The sequence below is a fragment of the Bos taurus genome, chromosome 8 (assembly GCF_002263795.3).
Source record: "Bos taurus isolate L1 Dominette 01449 registration number 42190680 breed Hereford chromosome 8, ARS-UCD2.0, whole genome shotgun sequence".
NCBI classification, from domain to species: domain Eukaryota; kingdom Metazoa; phylum Chordata; class Mammalia; order Artiodactyla; family Bovidae; genus Bos; species Bos taurus.
This window is the reverse complement of record NC_037335.1, coordinates 46,429,345-46,451,507: the sequence shown is the minus strand read 5'-3', so window position 1 is coordinate 46,451,507 and position 22,163 is coordinate 46,429,345. Positions and strand designations below refer to the sequence as shown.

General features: G+C 40.1%; 1 protein-coding gene across 7 annotated transcripts in view; it reads right to left on the bottom strand.

Moving 5' to 3' along the window:
• The window catches only part of SMC5 (structural maintenance of chromosomes 5), a 117,975-nt gene that overhangs the window by 77,907 nt on the left and 17,905 nt on the right, over positions 1-22,163 (bottom strand). For all 7 annotated transcript variants that reach the window (XM_024996166.2, XM_024996167.2, XM_002689640.7 and 4 more), the window contains one exon: positions 21,568-21,620. In XM_024996166.2, the coding sequence (XP_024851934.1) occupies positions 21,568-21,620 (53 nt within the window). The remainder of the gene's footprint in view (positions 1-21,567; positions 21,621-22,163) is intronic.

Sequence of the window (22,163 nt, the reverse complement as noted above, 5' to 3'; positions counted from 1 at the left end):
AACAACAATGCAAAAAGTTAAACTCATTAAAAAAAGATGAATAAAACTGACAAATCAATTTTTTCCAAATCATGAAAAAAAAAAACGAATGAAAGAGGAGAATACAACTACAGGAGATACTTAAATAATATATTTTACATATGAGAAGACATAATACAAACATAATAAAGTTACATATTATTTAGCCAAATAAAATTAAAAGCTAAGATGAAAATATTTTTTAGAAAACTATAAATTACCATGATGACTCAAGAATAGAAAAACTAAATAATTCATTACCATTAATTAAATCAATAGGCCCAGATGATTTTATCAGTAACTTTAATCAAATATCCAATCAACTAATATTTCACAAGCAAAATACAGATGTTAGAGAAGCAAGTCTACCAATGCAAAAACTATGACTATGTTGAACTTATTCTAAGAATGCAAAATAGACTGAACATTAGGAAATTAACTGAATTTACCAATTAAAATAATATGATCAATTCAATACATGCTGATAAAATTCACTTGCTAGTTATAATTAAAAGAACATGAAATCAGGAACAACAAGGAATACCTCTAAACAAGTAAATCATATCTTTCAAAATCCTACAACAAGTATCTCATTTCACTCCAGCCACACTACCATTTTTCTGTTCCTCAGCAACAACAAATTTAATTTTGCCAGACTATTCGCACAAACTATTCCATCTGCCTGGAATACTCTACTCCCAGTTATTACGGTTCTCATTCAGTTCTCACTTCCCAACAGGCCCTTCCTGAACATACAATAGAAATAAAACACCACTTCCCCCAAACCCTGCCAAGGCCTACAATGAACTAAATCTGATGAAAGTTCCTTGTCTTTATTTTGCTCCACCTGTCAGAGGCACTGGACAGGCCAACAGCACTGCACGACTCCTCGAGTGTGCTTTCCAAGTACCGCATTCTCCTCACTCACTAGCATTCTTCCCAGGTTCCTTTCCCCACGTTCAGCCTCTAAATGCAGCAGTACAACAGAATCTAGTTCTTACAGACTTCCTTCCTCCATCTGCATCTTCTCCCTTGGAGATTTCAACCACCCTACCAACAACCTTTGGCCCAGATTTCTCCTCTAATAAGGGGAAAAAAAAAAAAACCTAACTGCCCATTCAACATTTCAATTTACATAAAATGAAGACACAAAACTGAATGAGATTTAGCTCATCACAGGCCTTGGCAACACTTTTACCTGAATGTCTATATAAGCATCTCAAACTTTCTCTGTATTTTACTGACCCTAAAAAGCATCTGTTTTTGTTGCTGTTCTTTTCCATCTTAACATTTCTGAAACTAGGTTGCATATTTCAAACTGTTTCATAGTTTAACTGGAAGTTGCATTTTACAATGGTGGCATCTTAATTCGACAAAATATGGTTTACTTCAAAATGACCTTCTGATCTTACCCTAAAACCTCCAGATGCTGGTTTCATTACCTCCGTTAAGAGAAAATCCACTCTTAAGGATGCCAGATACATATATTGGTATACTACTTCTTCGATGCCCTTCTCTTTTTCATATTCTATATTCAATTTGTGAGCAAATTTTAGACTATTTTATTTTCTCTTAGAATTATTACATTAAAGCTTCATTGATTTCCTTGCTTTTGCCTGTTTTCTTAGTCTATTTTTCACAGAGCAACCTAAATGATCTGATTAAAATTTAAGCTATTAAATTATGTCACCTCTCTGCTCAAATTCTGATGGCTTCACATCTTATTCAAAACAATTCCTTACATTAGTCTACAAAGCTTAATGAGCTGGCTCCCTTATATTTTCAGAACTTATCTTTTACTCCTCCTATTTAACAAAATCCAGTGACACTACGTACCACTTCAGGGTCTTAGCATTTACAGATTCCTCTACCTGAAATGCAGTACTTGGGTGCCATCCCCAAAACGACACAATGATCTCTGTTCATTTACAAGGCAAACCATTCAACATCAGAGTAACTAAGTCTATGTCCAAACCACTAACGCCAAAAAACCTGAATGGTTCTACAAAGACATACAAGACCTTCTGGTAGTAACACCAAAAGAAAACAAAGATCCTTTTCATCACAGGGGTGTGGAATGCAAAAGTAGGAAGTCAAGAGATAACTGGAGTAAATGTATGGCAAAAATCACCACAATGTTGTAAAGTAATTAGCCTCCAATTAAAATAAATAAATTAATTTTTTTAAAAAAGAGACAGAGATACCTGGAGTAACAGGCAAGACTGGCATTAAGACTACAAAATGAAGCAGGGCAAAGGCTTACAGAGTTTTGCCAAGAGAATGCACTGGTCATAGCAAACACCTCCTTCCAACAACACAAGAGATGATGCTACACGTGGACATCACTGGATGGTCAATACTGAAATCAGACTTTGCAACCAAAGATGGAGAAGTTCTACAAAGTCAGCAAAAACAAGACTGGGAAGCTTGACTGTGGCTCAGATCATAAGCTCCTTATTGCAAAATTCAGACTTAAATTTAAGAAAGTAGGGAAAACGACTAGGCCATTCAGGTACTGCTGCTAAGTCGCTTTAGTCGTGTCCGACGCTGTGTGACCCCATAGACGGCAGCCCACCAGGCTCCCCCGTCCCTGGGATTCCCCAGGCAAGAACACTGGAGTGGGTTGCCATTTATTTTTCCAATGAATGAAAGTGAAAAGTGAAAGTGAAGTCGCTCAGTCGTGTCTGACTCTTTGCAACCCCATGGACTGCAGCCTACCAGGCTCCTTTGTCCGTGGGATTTTCCAGGCAAGAGTACTGGAGTGGGATGCCATTGCCTTCTCCGCTTTCAGGTACAACCTACATCAAATCCCTTATGTTTATACAGTGGAGGTGACAAATGGATTCAAGGGACTAGATCTGACAAAGTGCCTTAAGAACTATAGACATATATTCGTAATATTATACAGGAGGCAGTGACCAAAACCATCCCCAAGAAAAAGAAATGAAAAAGGCAAAATGGTTGTCTGAGGAGGCCTTACAAATAGCTGAAAAAAGAAGAGAAGCAAAAAGTAAAGGAGAAAAGGAAAGATACACCCATCTGAATGAAGAGTTCCAAAGAATAGCAAAGAGAGATAAGAAAGCCTTCCTCAGTGAGCAATGCAAAGAAAAAGAAGATAACAATAGAAGGGGAAAGACCAGAGATCTCTTCAAGAAAATTATACATACACCAAGGGAATATTTCGTGGAAAAATGAGCACAATAAAGGACAGAAATGGTATAGATCTAACAGAAGCAGAAGATATTAAGAAGAAGTGACAAGAAAACACAGAAAAACTAACGGTCTCAATGACACAGATAACCATGACAGTGTGATCATTCATGTAGATAGAGCCAGACATACTAGAGTGTGAAGTAAAGTGGGACTTTGGAAGCATTACTAAGAAAAGGCTAGTAAAGTGATGGAATCCCAGCTGAGCTATTTCAAATTCTAAAAGATTATGCTGTTAAAGTGCTGCACTCAATATGCCAGCAAATTTGGAAAACTCAGCAGTGGCCCCAGGACTGGAAAAGGTCAGTTTTCATTCCAATCTCAATGAAGGGCAATTCCAAAGAATGTTCAAACTACCATACAGCTGCACTCATTTCATATGCTAGTAAGGTAATGCTCAAAATCCTTCAAGCTAGGCTTCAACAGTATGTGAACCAAGAACTTTGAGATGTAAAATCTGAATTTAGAAAAGGCAGAAGAACCAGAGATCAAATTGCCAATATCTGCTGGATCATACAAAAAAGAAGGGAATTCCAGAAAAACATCTACTTCTGCTTCACTGAGTACACTACAGCCTTTGACTATATGGATCACAACAAACTGTGGAAAATTCTTAAAGAGATGGGAATACCAGACCACCTTACCTGCCTCCTGAGAAATCTGTATGCAGGTCAAGAAGCAACAGTCAGAACCGGATATGGAACAACGGACTGGTTGTTCAAAACTGGGAAAGGAGTAGGTTAAGGCTATATATGCGCAGGTGGCTGCGACGTGCGCGCGATAGCGCGGCCAACAGGAGCCACCCCCCGTCCGAGGTCAGGGGCAGAAGCCAGGAGGACCCCATGCCCAAAGGGCGGCGGCCAAGAGGAGTTACCCCACGTCCGAGGTCAGGGGCAGCGGCCGAGAGTACCAGACTGCGACGGCACAGGAACGGCGGAGAGGAGCTACCCCGCGTCCTAAGTCAGGGGGGCGCCGCCGAGAGGGGATACCCAGTGTCCGAGGTCAGGGGTGGCGACGAGATGAGCTACCCCAAGCCCCCACGCCCGAGGCCATGGCGGCTGGGAGGAGCAACCCACGCCCGAGGCCAGGGGCGTGAGGAGAGGAGATACCCCACGCCCCAAACCCAAGGCCAGGGACGATGGGCGGGAGGAGCTACACCACGCCCCTAAGCCCGAGGCCAAGGGCAGCGGCAGGGAGGGGGAACCCACACCGGAGGCCAGGGGTGCTACAAGAGATACCCCACGCCCCAAGCCTGAGGCCAGGGGCGACGGGCGGGAGGAGCTACCCTACGCCCCCACGCCCAAGGCAAGGGGCGGTGGCCGGGAGGAGCTACCCCACGCCCCCACGTCAGAGGCCAGAGACGGTGGACGGGAGGACCAACCCCACGTCCAAGGAGCCGTGGCTGCATGGGCGCAGGAGGGCCTAGAGGAGCTATCCCACACTGAAGGTCAGGAAGGGCGGAGATGAGGAGATATCCCTCGTCCAAAGTAAGGAGCAATGGCTGCGCTTTGCTGGAGCAGCCATGAAGAGATACCCCACGCCCAAGGTAAGAGAAACTCAAGTAAGACAGTAGGTGTTGCAAGAGGGCATCAGAGGGCAAACACACTGAAACCATACTCAGAGAAAAATAGTCAATCTAATCACACTAGGACCACAGCCTTGCCTAACTCAATGAAACTAAGCCATGCCCGTGAGGCAACCAAAGACGGGCAGGTCATGGTGGAGAGATTTGACAGAATGTGGTCCACTGGAGAAGGGAATGGCAAACCACTTCAGTATTCTTGCCTTGAGAACCCCATGAACAGTATGAAAAGGCAAAATGATAGGATACTGAAAGAGAAACTCCCCAGGTCAGTAGGTGCCCAATATGCTACTGGAGATCAGTGGAGAAATAACTCCAGAAAGAATGAAGGGATGGAGCCAAAGCAAAAAGAATACCCAGCTGTGGATGTGACTGGTGATAGAAGCAAGGTCCAATGCTGTAAAGAGCAATATTGCATAGGAACCTGGACTGTCAGGTCCATGAATCAAGGCAAATTGGAAGTGGTCAAACAAGAGATGGCCAGAGTGAATGTCGACATTCTAGGAATCAGCAAACTCAAATGGACTGGAATGGGTGAATTTAACTCAGATGACCATTATATCTACTACTGCGGGCAGGAATCCCTCAGAAGAAATGGAGTGGCCATCATGGTCAACAAAAGAGTCTGAAATGCAGTACTTGGATGCAATCTCAAAAACGACAGAATGATCTCTGTTCGTTTCCAAGGCAAACCATTCAGTATCACAGTAATCCAAGTCTATGCCCCAACCAGTAACGCTGAAGAAGCTGAAGTTGAACGGTTCTATGAAGACCTACAAGACCTTTTAGAACTAACACCCAAGAAAGATGTCCTTTTCATTATAGGGGACTGGAATGCAAAAGTAGGAAGTCAAGAAACACCTAGAGTAACAGGCAAATTTGGCCTTGGAATACGGAATGAAGCAGGGCAAAGACTAATAGACTTTTGCCAAGAAAATGCACTGGTCATAACAAACACCCTCTTCCAACAACACAAGAGAAGATTCTATACATGGACATCACCAGATGGTCAACACCAAAATCAGATTGATTATATTCTTTGCAGCCAAAGATGGAGAAGCTCTATACAGTCAACAAAAACAAGACCAGGAGCTGACTGTGGCTCAGACCATGAACTCCTTATTGCCAAATTCAGACTTAAATTGCAGAAAGTAAGGAAAACCACTGGACCATTCAGGTATGACCTAAATCAAATCCCTTATGATTATACAGTGGAAGTGAGAAATAGATTTAAGGGCCTAGATCTGACAGATAGACTGCCTGATGAACTATGGAATGAGGTTCGTGACACTGTACAGGAGACAGGGATCAAGACCATTCCCATAGAAAAGAAATGCAGAAAAGCAAAATGGCTATCTGGGGAGGCCTTACAAATAGCTGTGAAAAGAAGAGAAGCTAAAAGCAAAGGAGAAAAGGAAAGATATAAACATCTGAATGCAGTGTTCCAAAGAATAGCAACAAGAGATACGAAAGCCTTCTTCAGCAATCAATGCAAAGAAATAGAGGAAAACAACAGAATGGGAAAGACTAGGGATCTCTTCAAGAAAATCAGAGATACGAAAGGAACATTTCATGCAAAGATGAGCTCGATAAAGGACAGAAATGGTATGGACCTAAGAGAAGTAGAAGATAATTAAGAAGAGATGGCAAGAATACACAGAAGAACTGTACAAAAGAGATCTTCACGGCCCAGATAATCACAATGGTGTGATCACTGACCTAGAGCCAGACATCCTGAAATGTGAAGTCCAGTGGGCCTTAGGAAGCATCACTACGAACAAAGCTAGTGGAGGTGATGGAATTCCAGTTGAACTATTCCAAATCCTGAAAGATGAAGCTGTGAAAGTGCTGCACTCAATATGCCAGCAAATTTGGACAACTCAGCAGTGGCCACAGGACTGGAAAAGGTCAGTTTTCATTCCAATCCCTAAGAAAGGCAATGCCAAAGAATGCTCAAACTACCGCACAATTGCACTCATCTCACACACTAGTAAAGTAATGCTCAAAATTCTCCAAGCCAGGCTTCAGCAATATGTGAACCGTGAACTTCCTGATGTTCAAGCTGGATTTAGAAAAGGCAGAGGAACCAGAGATCAAATTGCCAACATCCACTGGATCATGGATAAAGCAAGAGAGTCCGAGAAAAACATCTATTTCTGCTTTACTGACTATGCAAAAGCCTTTGACTGTGTGGATCACAATAAACTGGAAAATTCTGAAAGAGATGGGAATACCAGACCACCTGATCTGCCTCTTGATAAATCTGTATGCAGGTCAGGAAGCAACAGTTAGAACTGGACATGGAACAACAGACTGGTTCCAAATAGGAAAAGGAGTATGTCAAGGCTGTATATTGTCACCCTGTTTATTTAACTTCTATGCAGAGTACATCATGAGAAACGCTGGACTGGAAGAAACACAAGCTGGAATCAAGACTGCCGGGAGAAATATCAATAACCTCAGATATGCAAATGATACCACCCTTATGGCAGAAAGTGAAGACGAACTCAAAAGCCTCTTGATGAAAGTGAAAGTGGAGAGTGAAAAAGTTGGCTTAAAGCTCAACATTCAGAAAACGAAGATCATGACATCCGGTCCCACCACGTCATGGGAAATAGATGGGGAAACAGTGGAAACAGTGGCTGACTTTATTTTTCTGGGCTCCAAAATCACTACAGATGGTGACTGCAGCCATGAAATTAAAAGACGCTTACTCCTTGGAAGGAAAGTTATGACCAACCTAGATAGCATATTCAAAAGCAGAGACATTACTTTGCCAACAAAGGTCTGTCTAGTCAAGGCTATGGTTTTTCCTGTGGTCACGTATGGATGTGAGAGTTGGACTGTGAAGAAGGCTGAGCACCAAAGAATTGATGCTTTTGAACTGTGGTGCTGGAGAAGACTCTTGAGAGTCCCTTGGACTGCAAGGAGATCCAACCAGTCCATTCTGAAGGAGAGCAGCCCTGGGATTTCTTTGGAAGGAATGATGCTAAAGCTGAAACTCCAGTACTTTGGCCACCTCATGCGAAGAGTTGACTCATTGGAAAAGACTCTGATGCTGGGAGGGATTGGGGGCTGAGGAGAAGGGGATGCTAGAGGATGAGATGGCTGGATGGCATCGCTGACTCAATGGACGTGAGTCTCAGTGAACTCCAGGAGTTGGTGTGGACAGGGAGGCCTGGCGTGCTTCGATTCATGGGGTCACAAAGAGTCGGACACGACTGAGCGACTGATCTGATCTGATCTGAAGGCTATATATTGTTACCTTGCTTATTTAACTTACATACAGAGTATATCAAGCAAAATGCTGGGCTGGATGAAGCACAAGCTGGAAAAAAGAAGGCCGGGAGAAATATCAATAACCTCAGATATGCAGATGACACCACCCTTACGGTAGAAAGTAAGGAGGAACTAAAGACCCTGATGAAAGTGAAAGAGGACAGTGAAAAAGCTGACTTAAAACTCAACATTCAAAAAACTAAGATCACGGCATCCGGTCCGTTACTTCATGGGAAACAGATAGGGAAACATTGGAAACAGTGACAGACTTTATTTTTTTGGGCTAAAAACAATCACTGCAAGTGGTGACTACAGCCATTAAATTAAAAGATGGTTGCTCCTTGGAAGAAAAGCTATGACCAACCTAGACAGTATTAAAAAGCAGAGACATCACTTTGCCAAAAAAGATACAGAGAGTCAAAGCTATGGTTTTTCTGGTAGTCATGGATATGGATATGAGAGTTGGACCATAAAGAAGGCTGACTGCTAAAGAATTGATGCTATGGTCTGCGGTGTTGGAGAACACTCTTGAGAGTCCCTTGGACAGCAAGGATATCCAACCAGTCCATCCTAAAGGAAATCAGTCCTGAATATTCACTGGAAGGACTGATCCTGAAGCTGAAGCTCCAATACTTTGGCCACCAGATATGAAGAGCCAACTCATTACGAAAGACCCTGATGCTGGGAAAAACTGAAGTCAGGAGGAGAAGGGGATGACAGAGGACGAGATGTTTGGATGGCATCACTGATTCAATGGACATAAGTCAGAGCAAGCTCCAGGAGGTGATGAAGGACAGGGAAGCCTGGTGTGCTGCAGTACACAGGATCGCAAAGGGTCGGACATGACTGAGCGACTGAACAACAACAACAATATATTCCATGATGGCAGAATGCTGTTCCTCCCAAAAAAGAAGGCTGTATCCCTCAATGTACTAAAACATATTTGAAAAATGACTGCATAAATGCATTTCAGAGACCATTTATTCTACCCACCATTCCCTTCAATGAATATATGACCAGTTATTGCCTCCATTCAACAGCAATGACAGTTTTGATGACTTATATCAGCCATTTTGGGCTTGGTATTCTCAAAGCCACAGGGACCCTAACTGAACAAAAGAGCACAACATAATCATGTTGAGTATGTAGAAAGGAAATCTTCCCTGTGTTAGACCTGGTAACAGAACTCTGGTTAACAGTCACTGGTTAGATTATTAGAGCAAGTAGCTACTGAACACCAGAACAGTTAACCTCTTTAGATAATAAGACAAAAGGGCTTTGATGACTCAGAGTAAAAAGTCAGGAGTGCTTAAGACCTACAGCCATCCTTAATAGACTTCTGAAACTTAAATGTTAATAGTCCATCTGTGTTTTATAAATATACTTGGTTTAGTATACTTTTTCAGTTTCAGTATCTAGGAAACCATCATGATCAGTGCTAACCTAGAAGTATCTTTGCAATTACAGTCATATCTCAGATACATTGCAGGTTTGGTTCCAAAACACTGCAATAAAGTAAACATTGCAATGAAGTGTACTGCATCAATTTTTTGGTTTCCCCTTACAAATGAAAGTTATGTTTATACTATACTGTAGTCTACTAAGTGTACAAAAGCATTACATCTAAAAAAATAACCTACCTTAGTAAAAATATTATATTTCTAAAAAATGCTAACCATCATTTGACAATGCAGGGTTGCCTCAAAACTTTAATTTGTATACACATATCTGCAAAGCACAATGAAACAAGGTATGCTTGGGTTTTTTAAATGGAGATATAATTCAGAAATCATAGAATCCACTATTTTAATGTGTACAATTAATGTTTTTTTTTTTTTTAAAGATGATAAAATTTATGATTTTAGCCATTTTTAGGTGTCAGTTAAGGGTGTGTATCAACAGGGGTTAAGTACATTCACAAAGTTATGCAACCATCACCATCATCTAATTTCAGAATATTTTTATCACTCAAAAGAAGAGCCCATACCTGTTTAACCAGTCACTCCTCATTCTTTCCTCCACTCAAACCCCAGCTACCACTAATCTATTTTCTGTCCCATCTATTTACTTATCCTGGACATTTCATAGAAATGGAATCATGCAATATGCAATCTTCTGTGTCTAGTTTCCTCATCAGCCGTAATCTTTGCAACATTTACCCAAGTTACAGGCTCTATCAGTCCTTCAGTCCTTTGTATGGCTCAATCATGTGTTATGGTATGGATATATCATAATTTGTTTAGCCATTTTTCAGGCAATGGACATCTGAGTTATTTATAATTTTCATCATTAAAATTAGGAAACAGCTACATTATGCCAGTGAGCAATCATTCTCTAGAACAGTGACTGGACCAAATACTTGTATTTAAATTTTAATAGATACTGCAGAATAGGATATAGTGCCTATACTCCCACAATAGTGCATGACAGGAGTCTCTTTTCTATAACTTCATATGATTGAACTTTATTTTATATTTTTCTAAGCTGAGAGGAAAACAATCTTCATCTTGATCTCCTTTGTAACTAGTGAGATATAGTCTTTTTTTTGTATATATTTGTCATTTATATTACTTTGTATTAAACTTCTTTGCTTATTTCCTTATTAAGTTGTATATAATTTTTACTGACTTAATGAGATATTAAAATCTCAATCATTTTAAGACATGTACATATTATCTGTGCTGAAAATGTTTCTTCCCGTCTGTCACTCATTGTTAACTATGGCGCCATTATTTTGGGCTGAATTTTTATGGAGCCTAAATTTCCTGTCTTTTTTTCTCTTCCAGGCAAGGTTTTACAGGGCTCATGCTGCAGCATGAGGGAGTGAAAACATGAGTATGGTACCCATGCTCACTCCAAAAGAGGAGCTATTTGGGTCCAGGTAACAACAGGGGCAGATTATGTGGGCTGGGCAGGAGGTATAGCTTAGACAATCTGCCCGCCACCCTGCCCACCACCTTGGTGGTGCTGTATGCAAGAATCACACACAGTGCCCTGCTTTTGCTACTGGTACTTCTGTTGATTTATGGCTTTTTCTGTATCTCACTGTTTGTAACTGTACCAACTTCCATGTAGGCAATTATTTTCAGTCCTATCTTATAGTTTCTCTGTATTCTGTTGCTTCAGGGGATATCTGTCCATGTTCAAGTATTCTGAGAAATGGTCCCAGGTCCCAGCATATCTTAAGTGAAGACCAGCTATCCTCAGCCTACCTTTCCACATGGTTGGGCAGAGGCCAAGCAGTTCTGGGCATCAAAACAGCCTTCTCTTCCTTCGAGTTTCTTCTATCTTCCTTTATATGGTTATTGGCTATCCTGTTTTACTGAGTAAGGTCTTTCCCTTTCCTGAGATTTAAAAAATATTCTACACCATTTTTCTATTCTTTTTAAACCCACATATTTTTAAAAGTCTAAAGACTTTTAAAATCAAGATTTTACTTATGTACAGGATTACCTGATAACGGTCTAAATTTATCTGTTTTAAACAACTAATAGCCAATTATTTCAACTCAGTTTGAGTAATTTATGTGGTAAGCCATGTCCAACAGACTCTTTGTGAACCCACGGACTGCAGCCTGCCAGGCTCCTATCTATGGAATTTTCCAGTCAAGAATACTGGAGTGGGTTGCCATTTCCTTCCTCAGGGGATCTTCCTAACTGAGGAATTGAACCCGCATCTCTTTCATCTCCTGCCCTGGCAGGTGGATTCTGTACTACTCTGCCACTTGGGAAAGGAACCTGAAATGTCAGGTCCAGCTATCAAGGTAAATTAGAAGTGGTCAAACAGGAGATGGCAAGAGTGAACATCAACATTTTAGGAATTAGTGAACTAAAGTGGACTGGAATGGGTGAATTTAACTGAGATGACCATTATATCTAGTACTGTGGATAAGAATCCCTTAGAATACATGGAGTAGCCATCATAGTCAACAAGAGTCCAAAATGCAGTACTTGGATGTGATCTCAAAAATGACAGAATGAGCTCTGTTCATTTCCAAGGCAAACCATTCAATATCACAGTAATCCAAATCTATGCCCCAACCAGTAATGCTGAAGAAGCTGAAGTTGAATGGTTCTATGAAGACCTACAAGACCTTCTAGAACTAACACCGAAAAAAGATTCCATTTTAGGGGACTGGAATGCAAAAGTAGGAAATTAAGAGATACCTGGAGTAACAGGCAAATTCAGCCTTGGAGTCCAAAATGTAGCAAGGCAAAGGCAACAGTTTTGCCAAGAGAACACACTGGTCACAGCAAATGCCCTCCTCTTCCAACAACACAAGAGAAGACTCTACACACAGACATCACCAGATGGTCAACACCAAAATCAGATTGATTATATTCTTTGCAGCCAAAGATGGAGAAGCACTGTACAGTCAGCAAAAATAAGACCGGGAGCTGACTGTGGCTCAGATCATGAACTCCTTATTGCCAGATTCAGACCTAAATTGAAGAAAGTAGGGAAAACCACTAGACCATTCAAGTTATGACCTAAATGAAATCCCTTACAATTATACAGTGGAAGCGACAAGTAAATTCGAGATTAGATCTGATAGAGGGCCTGAAGAACTATGGATGGAGGTTTGTGACATTGTACAGGAGAAAGTGATCAAGACCATTCCAAAGAAAAAGAAATGCAAAAAGGCAAAATGGTTGTCTGAGGAGGCTGAGAAAAGAGATGCTAAAGGCAAAGGAGAAAAGGAAAGATAATTCCATTTGAATGCAGAGTTCCAAAGAACAGCATGGAGAGATAAGAAAGCCTTCCTCAGTGAGCAATGCAAAGAAAGAGAGGAAAAAATAGAACAGGAAAGACTAGAGATCTCTTCAAGAAAACTGGAGATACCAAGGGAACATTTCATGCAATGATGGGCTCGATAAAGGACAGAAATGGTATGGACCTAACAGAAGCAGAAGATATTAAGAAGAGGTGGCAAGAAAACACAGAAGAACTGTACAAAAATATTCTTCATGACCCAGAAAAACATGATGGTGCGATCACAAACCTAGAGCCACACATCCTGGAATGTGAAGTCAAGCGGGCCTTAGAAAGCATCACTACAAACAAAGCTAGTGGAGGTGATGGAATTCCAGTTAAGCTATTTCAAATCCTAAAAGATGGTTCTGTTAAAAGTACTGCACTCAATATGCCAGCAAATTTGCAAAACTCAGCAGTGGCCACAGGACTGGAAAAGGTCAGTTTTCATTTCAATCCCAAAGGAAGGCAATGCCAAAGAATGCTCAAACTACCACACAATTGCACTCATCTCACACGCTAGCAAAGTAATGCTCAAAATTCTCCAAGCCAGGGTTCAACAATATGTGAACCATGAACTTGCAGATGTTCAAGCTGGATTTAGAAAAGGCAAAGGAACCAGAGATTAAATTGCCAACATCTGCTGGATCATCAAAAAAGTAAGAGAATTCTAGAACTTCTACTTCTGCTTTACTGATAACGTTAAAGTCTTTGACTATGTAGATCACAACAAATTGTGGAAAATTCTTGACTAGATGGGAATATTAGACCACCTTACCTGCCTCCTGAGAAATCTGTATGCAAGTCAAGAAGCAACAGTTAAAACCAGACATGAAACAACAGACTTGGTTCAAAATTGGGAAAGGAGTACGTCAGGGCTGTATATTGTCACGCTGCTTAAATTACATGCAGAGTTTATCCTGTGAAATGCCAGACTGGATGAAGCACAAGCTGGAATTAAGATTTCCAGTAGAAGGATCAATAACCTCAAATACGTGGATGACACTTATGGCAGAAAGCGAAGAACTAAAAAGCCTCTTGATGAAAGTGAAAAAGAACAGTGAAAAAGCTGTCTTAAAACTCAGCATTCAAAAAACTAAGATCATGGCATCTGGTCCCATCACTTCACGGCAAATAGAGGAGGAAACAATGGAAACAGTGACAAACTTTATTTTATTGGGCTCCAAAATCACTGCAGATGGTAACTGGAGCCATGAAATTAAAAGATGCTTACTCCTTGGAAGAAAAGCTATGACCAACCTAGACAGCATATTAAAAAGCAGAGACATTACTTTGACAACAAAGGTCCATCTAGTCAAAGCTCTGGTTTTTCCATTAGCCATGTATGGATGTGAGAGCTGGACAACAAAAAAGGCTGAGTGCCAAAGAACTGATGCCTTTGAACTGTGGTGCTGGAGAAGACTCCTGAGAGCCCCTTGGACTGCAAGGAGATCCAACCAGTGAATCCTAAAGGGAATCAGTCCTGAATATTCATTGGAAGGGTGATGCTGAAGCTCAAACTCCAATCCTTTGGCCACCTGATGTGAAGAAGTGACTCACTGGAAAAGACCCTGATGCTGGGGAAGACTGAAGGCAGGAAGAGAAGGGGACGACAGAGGATGAGAGTTGGATGGCATCACCAACTCGACTAATGTGAGTTGAGCAAGCTCCAGGAGTTGCTGATGGACAGAGAAGCCTGGTGTACTGCATTCCATGGGGTTGCAAGAGTCAGACTTGACTGAGCAACTGAACTTAACTAAAACCTGGGAGAGTGAAAGTCACTCAGCTGTGTCTGACTCTTTGTGACCCCATGGAGTATACAGTCTATGGAATTCTCCAGGCCAGGATACTGGAGTGGGGAGCCATTCCCTTCTCCATGGGATCTTCCCAACCCAGGGGTCGAACCCAGGTCTCCCACACTGCAGACGAATTCTTTACCAGCTGAGCCACCTGAGAAGCCTGCAGTAATTTATACCCCATGCTTATACAGCCACCTTTATATACCTTTACGTAGCCACCTTACATACCACCTCTCATAAATTAAACGCTTGTATGTGTTTAGAACTGCTACTATTTTCTTCCTTCTGTTCCTCTAATTTTTCTGTACTAATATCATACTATTAACAGCTTTATTAACTTGACAGCTACATGTAAAAAGTGAAATCTGAACATTCTCTAACACCACTCACAAAAATAGACTCAAAATGGATTAAAGACCCAAATGTAAGGCTGAATACTATAAAATAAAACTCTTCAGTTCAGTTCAGTTGCTCAGTCATGTCCGACTCTTTGCGACCCCATGAATCGCGGCACGCCAGGCCTCCCTGTCCATCACCAACTCCCGGAGTTCACTCAGACTCACGTCCATCGAGTCAATGATGCCATCCAGCCATCTCATCTTCTGTCGTCCCCTTCTCCTCCTGTCCCCAATCCCTCCCAGCATCAGAGTTTTTTTCCAGAAAAACATAGGCAGAACACCCTTTGACATAAACCACAGCATTATCTTTTGGAACTGATCTACAGTAATGAAAATAAAAGCAAAAATAAACAAATGGGACCTACTTAACTTGAAAGCTTTTGCACAGCAAAGGAAACTATAAACAAGACGAAAAGACAATCCTCAGAATGGGAGAAACTATTTGCAAATGAAGCAGCTGACAAGGGATTAACTTCCAAAATATATAAATGTTCATTCAGCTCAATATAAAAAACAACCCAATCAAACAGGCAGAAGACTTAGACATTTCTCTAAAGAAGACATATAGGTGATCTCAACAAACACATTTGAAAAGATGCTCAACATCACTAATTATTACAGAAAAGCAAATCAAAAGTATAATGAGGTATCATTTCACACTACTCAGAATGGCCATCATCAAAAAACCCTACAAACAATAAATGCTGGGGAGGTGTGGAGAAAAGGAAACACTCCTATACTGTTGGTGGGAATGCAAACTGGTACAGCCACTACAAAGAACAGTATGGAGATTCCCTAAGAAACTGAACACAGAATTACCATATGATTTACACTATTTAAAAGAGCCAAGAAATGGAAGCAACCTAAATGTCCATCAACAGAGAAATGGATAAAGAAGGTGTGGTGTATATATATACACAATGGAATATTACTCAGCCATTAAAAAGAATGAAATAATGCCATCTGCAGCAACATGAATAGACCTAGAAATGATCATACTAAGTGAAGTAACTCAGAGAAAAATAAATATCATATGGTAACACATATGGGTGGAATCTTAAAAAAAAAAAAAGAAAAAAGTGATACAAATGAACTTATTTGCAAAACAGAAACAGACTCAGATTTCCAAAGCAGATTTGTGGTCACCAGGTGAGGGCATGTGGGGGAAAGGGATAAATTAGGAGTTTAGGATTAACATATACACACTACTATATATAAAATAGATAATCAACAGATCTCCTATTTGCACAGGAAACTACTCAATATTCTGCAATAACCTATATAGAAAAAGAATTTGAAAATGAATAGATATATGTATAACTGAATCACTTAGCTGTACAGTGATGGAACTGACACATCGTAAATCAACTGTACTCCTATGTACAATAAAAATTTTAAAAAGCTTTATTGTTCATTTTAACATCTGTTACACAAATGTCTTATTCATGATTGTGCTTTTTCAAAACTTCTTGGGTTTCTGGCACATTTATTCTTCCAGATGAACTTTATAATCAACTTATAAACTGTTGAGACTCTCACTGGAATTTTATCAGATTTATGCATAAGTGTGGAAATGACTGACATGCTGATGATGATTGTAATTTTACATTTTTAGAACATAATAAGCTTCCCCATTTATTCAGGCCTTAGTTTCATATCCTTCAGTAAAATACCATTATATTTTAGTACGTTGAACATAATCTCTTAACTGTTTCCTTCCATGTGGGCCTCTTTCTCATCTCTACATAAATTTTAAAAATTTCCAACAATTTTTGAATAAAAAGAACATTTCTTTACATCCCATAAAATGACAGGGCTGTTAGGTATTTTTTAAGAGCTATTTCAGCTATGAAAATTCAATAACTTTCTATAAACATTCCAAAAAATGATCTAAAAATCATCTAAAGAATGCACATATTGTGCATATGTTTTTTATGTATAAAAAAACTAAGTATATACATGAAGGATATACTGCTTTCATCTTGGAGAGGAACTCTCATCCATCAGAAATTGCTGCCAAGAGCGGTAGACTTAGAATATCTAGGTTAAGGGAAAAGAATACTATAATGAATTATTGATTTCTGCCATAAGGGAGGGAATAGAAAATGGTGATATAAATGCCAAGTTTTTGCCATACATGAAATTGACCAAACTATTAACAAAGGTTGTTTCTAGAAGTGGAATTGTCAAGAGGGCCTTCATTTTCATCTTTTTACAACCCTAGATTAAGTTTTTTCTTTTTTCCTAACAATCAAGTATTTTGCTTTCAAAAATCAGAAAAAAAAAAAACAAACCACAAAACTTCCTGCTGGTCCAGTGGTTAAAAATCTGCCTTTTAATGCAGGGGATGCAGGTTTGATCCCTGGTCAGGGGACTAAGAACCCACATGTTGCAGAGCAACTAAGCCAGTGCACAACTACGGAGCTGGAGCCACAAATAGAGAGACTGAGTATCACAGTTACTGAGTCTGCATGCTACAACTAGAAAGAAGCCTGCATGCCTTAACAATGATCCTGTGGGTACAACTGAGATACAGCCAAATAAATAAATATTTCTGAAAGATAAAAGAAGTGCTTAAGTTTGTAAAAATACTGCAACTTCTTAATGAATAGTGAATACTTAATAGTGGTATGGAGATACCATATGGTGGTATGAAATAATACTCCCGTATCTCCCATAAATTTCATTATTTCATTATCTCCCATAAATTTCTAATTTCTAATGAATTTTTCCAGAAAAAAAGTTCTTACAATTCAGGTTTTAAAAGATGCATTAAAGAAAAAAGAAAACTTACTTTTCTGGATGAAGTATTCCTTAAATATTATTTCTAATATTAATGTCATAATATAGTATTATACCACTGATGCTGAAGCTGAAGTTGAACAATTCTATTAAGATCTCTAAGACTTTCTAGAACTAACCAAAAAAAGATGCCCTTTTCATCATAGGTACTGGAATGCAAGAGTAGGAAGTCAAGAGATACCTAGAGTAACAGGTAAGTTTGGCCTTGGAGTACAACATGAAGCAGGGCAAAGGCTAACAGAGTTTTCTCAAGAGAACACACTGGACATAGCAAACACCCTCTTACAACAACACAAGAGATGACCCCACACACACACACATCACCAAATGGTCAATACTGAAATACGACGGATTATATTCTTTGCAGTCAAAGATGGTGAAACTCTATACAGTCAGCAAAACCAAGACCTGGAGCTGTGGCTCAGATAATCAGCTCCTCATTGCAAAACTCAGGCTTAACTTGAAGAAAGTGGGGAAAACCACTAGGCCATTCAGGTATAACCTAATTCAAATCCCTTACAATCATACAGTAGAGGTGATGAATAGATTCAAGAGATTAGATCTGGTAGCCAGAGTTATGAAGAACTATGGACAGAGGTTCATAACCTTCTACAGGAGGCAGTGACCAAAACCACCCCAAAGGAAAAGAAATGCAAGAAGGCAAAATGATTGTGTAAGGAGGCTTTACACATAGCTAAGAAAAGAAAAAAAGCAAAAATGCGAAAGGGAAAGACATACCCAACTGAATGCAGAGTTCCAGAAAATAGAAGAGATAAGAAGACCTTCTTAAATGAACAGTGCAAAGAAGTACAGGAAAACTTTTCAAGAAAACTGGAGCTATCAGGGGAATATTTCACACAAGAATGAGCATGACAAAGGACCTAACAGAAGCAGAAAAGATTAAAAAGAGGTGGAAAGAATACACAGAAGAACTATACAAAAAAGGTCTTAATGATCCAGATAACCAAGATGGTGTGATCACTGACCTAGAGCTTGACATCCTAGAGTAAAGTCAAGTGGGCCTCAGGAAGCTTTACTACAAACAAGATTAGTGAAGGTGATGGAATTCCAGCTGAGCTATTCAAAATCCTAAAAGATGATGCTGTATAAGTGCTGCACTCAGTATGTCAGCAAAATTGGAAAACTCAGCAGTGGTCAGAGGACTGGAAAAGGTCAGTTTTCATTCCAATTCCAGAGAAGGGCAGTGTCAAAGAATCTACAAACTATTGTATAATTATGCACATTTTGCATACTAGTAAGGTTATACTGAAAATTCTTCAAGCTTGGCTTCAACAGTATATTAACTAAGAACTTCCAGATGGGTTTAGAGAAGGCAGAAGAAACAGAGATCAAATCGCCAACATTCACTGGATCATAGAGAAACCAAAGCAATTCCAGAAAAACATCTACTTCTGCTTCATTGACTATGGTAAAGCCTTTGAATGTGTGGATCAAAACAAACTGGAAATATCTTAAAGAGATGGGAATACCAGACCACCTTACCTGCCTCCTAAGAAACCTCTACGCTGGTCAAGAAGCAACCTTTAGAACCTTTAGAAACAGTCAGAACCTTTCATGGACTGGTTAAAACTTGTAAAATGAGTACCACAAGGCTGTATACTGTCAGAGATCAAATTGCCAACATCCGCTGGATCATCAAAAAAGCAAGAGAGTTCCAGAAAAACATCGATTTCTGCTTTATTGACTATGCCAAAGCCTTTGACTGTGTGGATCACAATAAACTGTGGAAAATCCTGAAAGAAATGGGAATACCAGACCACCTGACCTGCCTCTTGAGAAGCCTATATGCAGGTCAGGAAGCAACAGTTAGAACTGGACATGGAACAACAGACTGGTTCCAAATAGGAAAAGGAGTACGTCAAGGCTGTATATTGTCACCCTGTTTATTTAACTTATATGCAGAGTACATCATGAGAAACGCAGGGCTGGAAGAAGCACAAGCTGGAATCAAGATTGCCGGGAGAAATATCAATAACCTCAGATATGCAGATGACACCACCCTTATGGCAGAAAGTGAAGAGGAACTCAAAAGCCTCTTGATGAAAGTGAAAGTGGAGAGTGAAAAAGTTGGCTTAAAGCTCAACATTCAGAAAACGAAGATCATGGCATCCGGTCCCAACACTTCATGGGAAATAGATGGGGAAACAGTGGAAACAGCGGCAGACTATTTTTCTGGGCTCCAAAATCACTGCAGATGGTGACTGCAGCCATGAAATTAAAAGACGCTTACTCCTTGGAAGGAAAGTTATGACCAACCTAGATAGCATATTCAAAAGCAGAGACATTACTTTGCCAACAAAGATCCATCTAGTCAAGGCTACGGTTTTTCCTGTGGTCATGTATGGATGTGAGAGTTGGACTGTGAAGAAGGCTGAGCACCGAAGAATTGATGCTTTTGAACTGTGGTGTTGGAGAAGACTCTTGAGAGTCCCTTGGACTGCAAGGAGATCCAACCAGTCCATTCTAAAGGAGGTCAGCCCTGGGTGTTCATTGGAAGGACTGATGCTAAAGCTGAAACTCCAGTACTCTGGCCACCTCAGGCGAAGAGCTAACTCATTGGAAAAGACTCTGATGCTGGGAGGGATTGGGGGCAGGAGGAGAAGGGGACGACAGAGGATGAGATGGCTAGATAGCATCACTGACTCGATGGACATGAGTTTGAGTGAACTCCGGGAGTTGGTGATGGACAGGGAGGCCTGGCGTGCTTCGATTCATGGGGTCGCAAAGAGTCAGACACGACTGAGCAACTGAACTGAACTGATAGAGTACATTATGAAAAATGCTGGGCTGGATGAATCACAAGCTTGAATCAAGACTGACAGGAGAAATATCAACAATCTCAGACATGCAGATGATATCACTCTAATGGCAGAAAGTGAAGAGAAACTAAAGAGCCTCTTGATGAGGATGAAAAAGTGAAAAAGTTGGCTTAAAACTCAACAGTCAAAAAACTTAACATGATGGCATCCAGTCGCATCCCTTCATGACAAACAGAGAGGGGAAAAGTGGAAGCAGACTTTATTTTCTTGGGCTTCAAAATTACTGCAGACAGTAACTGCAGCCACAAAATTAAAAGACACTTGCTCCTTAGAAGGAAAGCTATGACAAACCTAGACGGCGTATTAAGAAGCAAAGATATCACTTTGCCGACAAAAGTCCTTATAGTCAAAGTTACAGTTTTTCCAGTAGTCGTGTATGAATGTGAGAGTTGGAAAATAAAGAAGGCTGAGCACTGAAGAACCGACACCATAGAACTGTGGTGCTAGAGATGACTCTTGACATTCCCTTGGACAGCAAGGAGATCAAACTAGTCAATCTTAAAGGAAATCAACCCTGAATGTTCATTGGAAGAACTGATGCTGAAGCTCCCATACTTTGGCATTTGATGTAACAGCCAACTCATTGAAAAATACCCTGAGCTAGGAAAAACTGAAGACAAAAGGAGAAGGCGGTGTCAGAGGATGAGACGGTTAGATCATCAACTAAGTAGACGTGAATCTAAGCAAACTCCAGGAGATAGTGAAGGACATCTGGGAAGCCTGGAGTGCTGCAGTCCATGGGGCTGCAAACAGTCAGATATGACTTAGCGACTGAACAACAACTGTAAACACTGTGTTATTACTCTTGACTAAAGTCATCAGGAATGCATAAACATAAACTAAGAAATTATGCAGAAAAAAGTGGTTTCAGTACTTTTAACACTTACAATTCAATTTCAACCATGCCTTTGGAACATCCTCTCTTCACAAAAAAGCCAACCTAAGATATAAAAAAAGACAAAGTGAGCTGTGTGGTGACATTCCCAGGTGAGATATAGCAAAAGTCATTATTATTTGTCAGATCAAGATTCTTTCAATAACTATTCTGTACATTCACTTACTTCACTTTCTAACTGTACCCTTTCCAGATTTAGGCTCCTCCACTGTTTCCACTCACAGATGATAATATTCTAAGCTACCAGTATTTTAATATTCTAAGAGTTATTGATCTTTCTATGCATTTAAGAGCCTCTTACAAACTTCATGACAAAGCTATTAACAATAAGTAGTGCAGAGCAAAAATCTGAGGCCAAGTTATCGAGCTCCAGACTGAGTACTTCTATGGAGCTGCACAGATTAAATATTAATAATCACTCTAATAGCACCCATCCTGCTATTAATTAGTATACACCTATCACCAAGCACTTTTTAAATAATCCAATAAATATAGTAAATACGATTTAAGTGAGCACAATTTATATCATAAAATAGATGTATTTAAGCTACTTTCTATATGTATGTGAGTGTAAAGTATGAAAAAAGA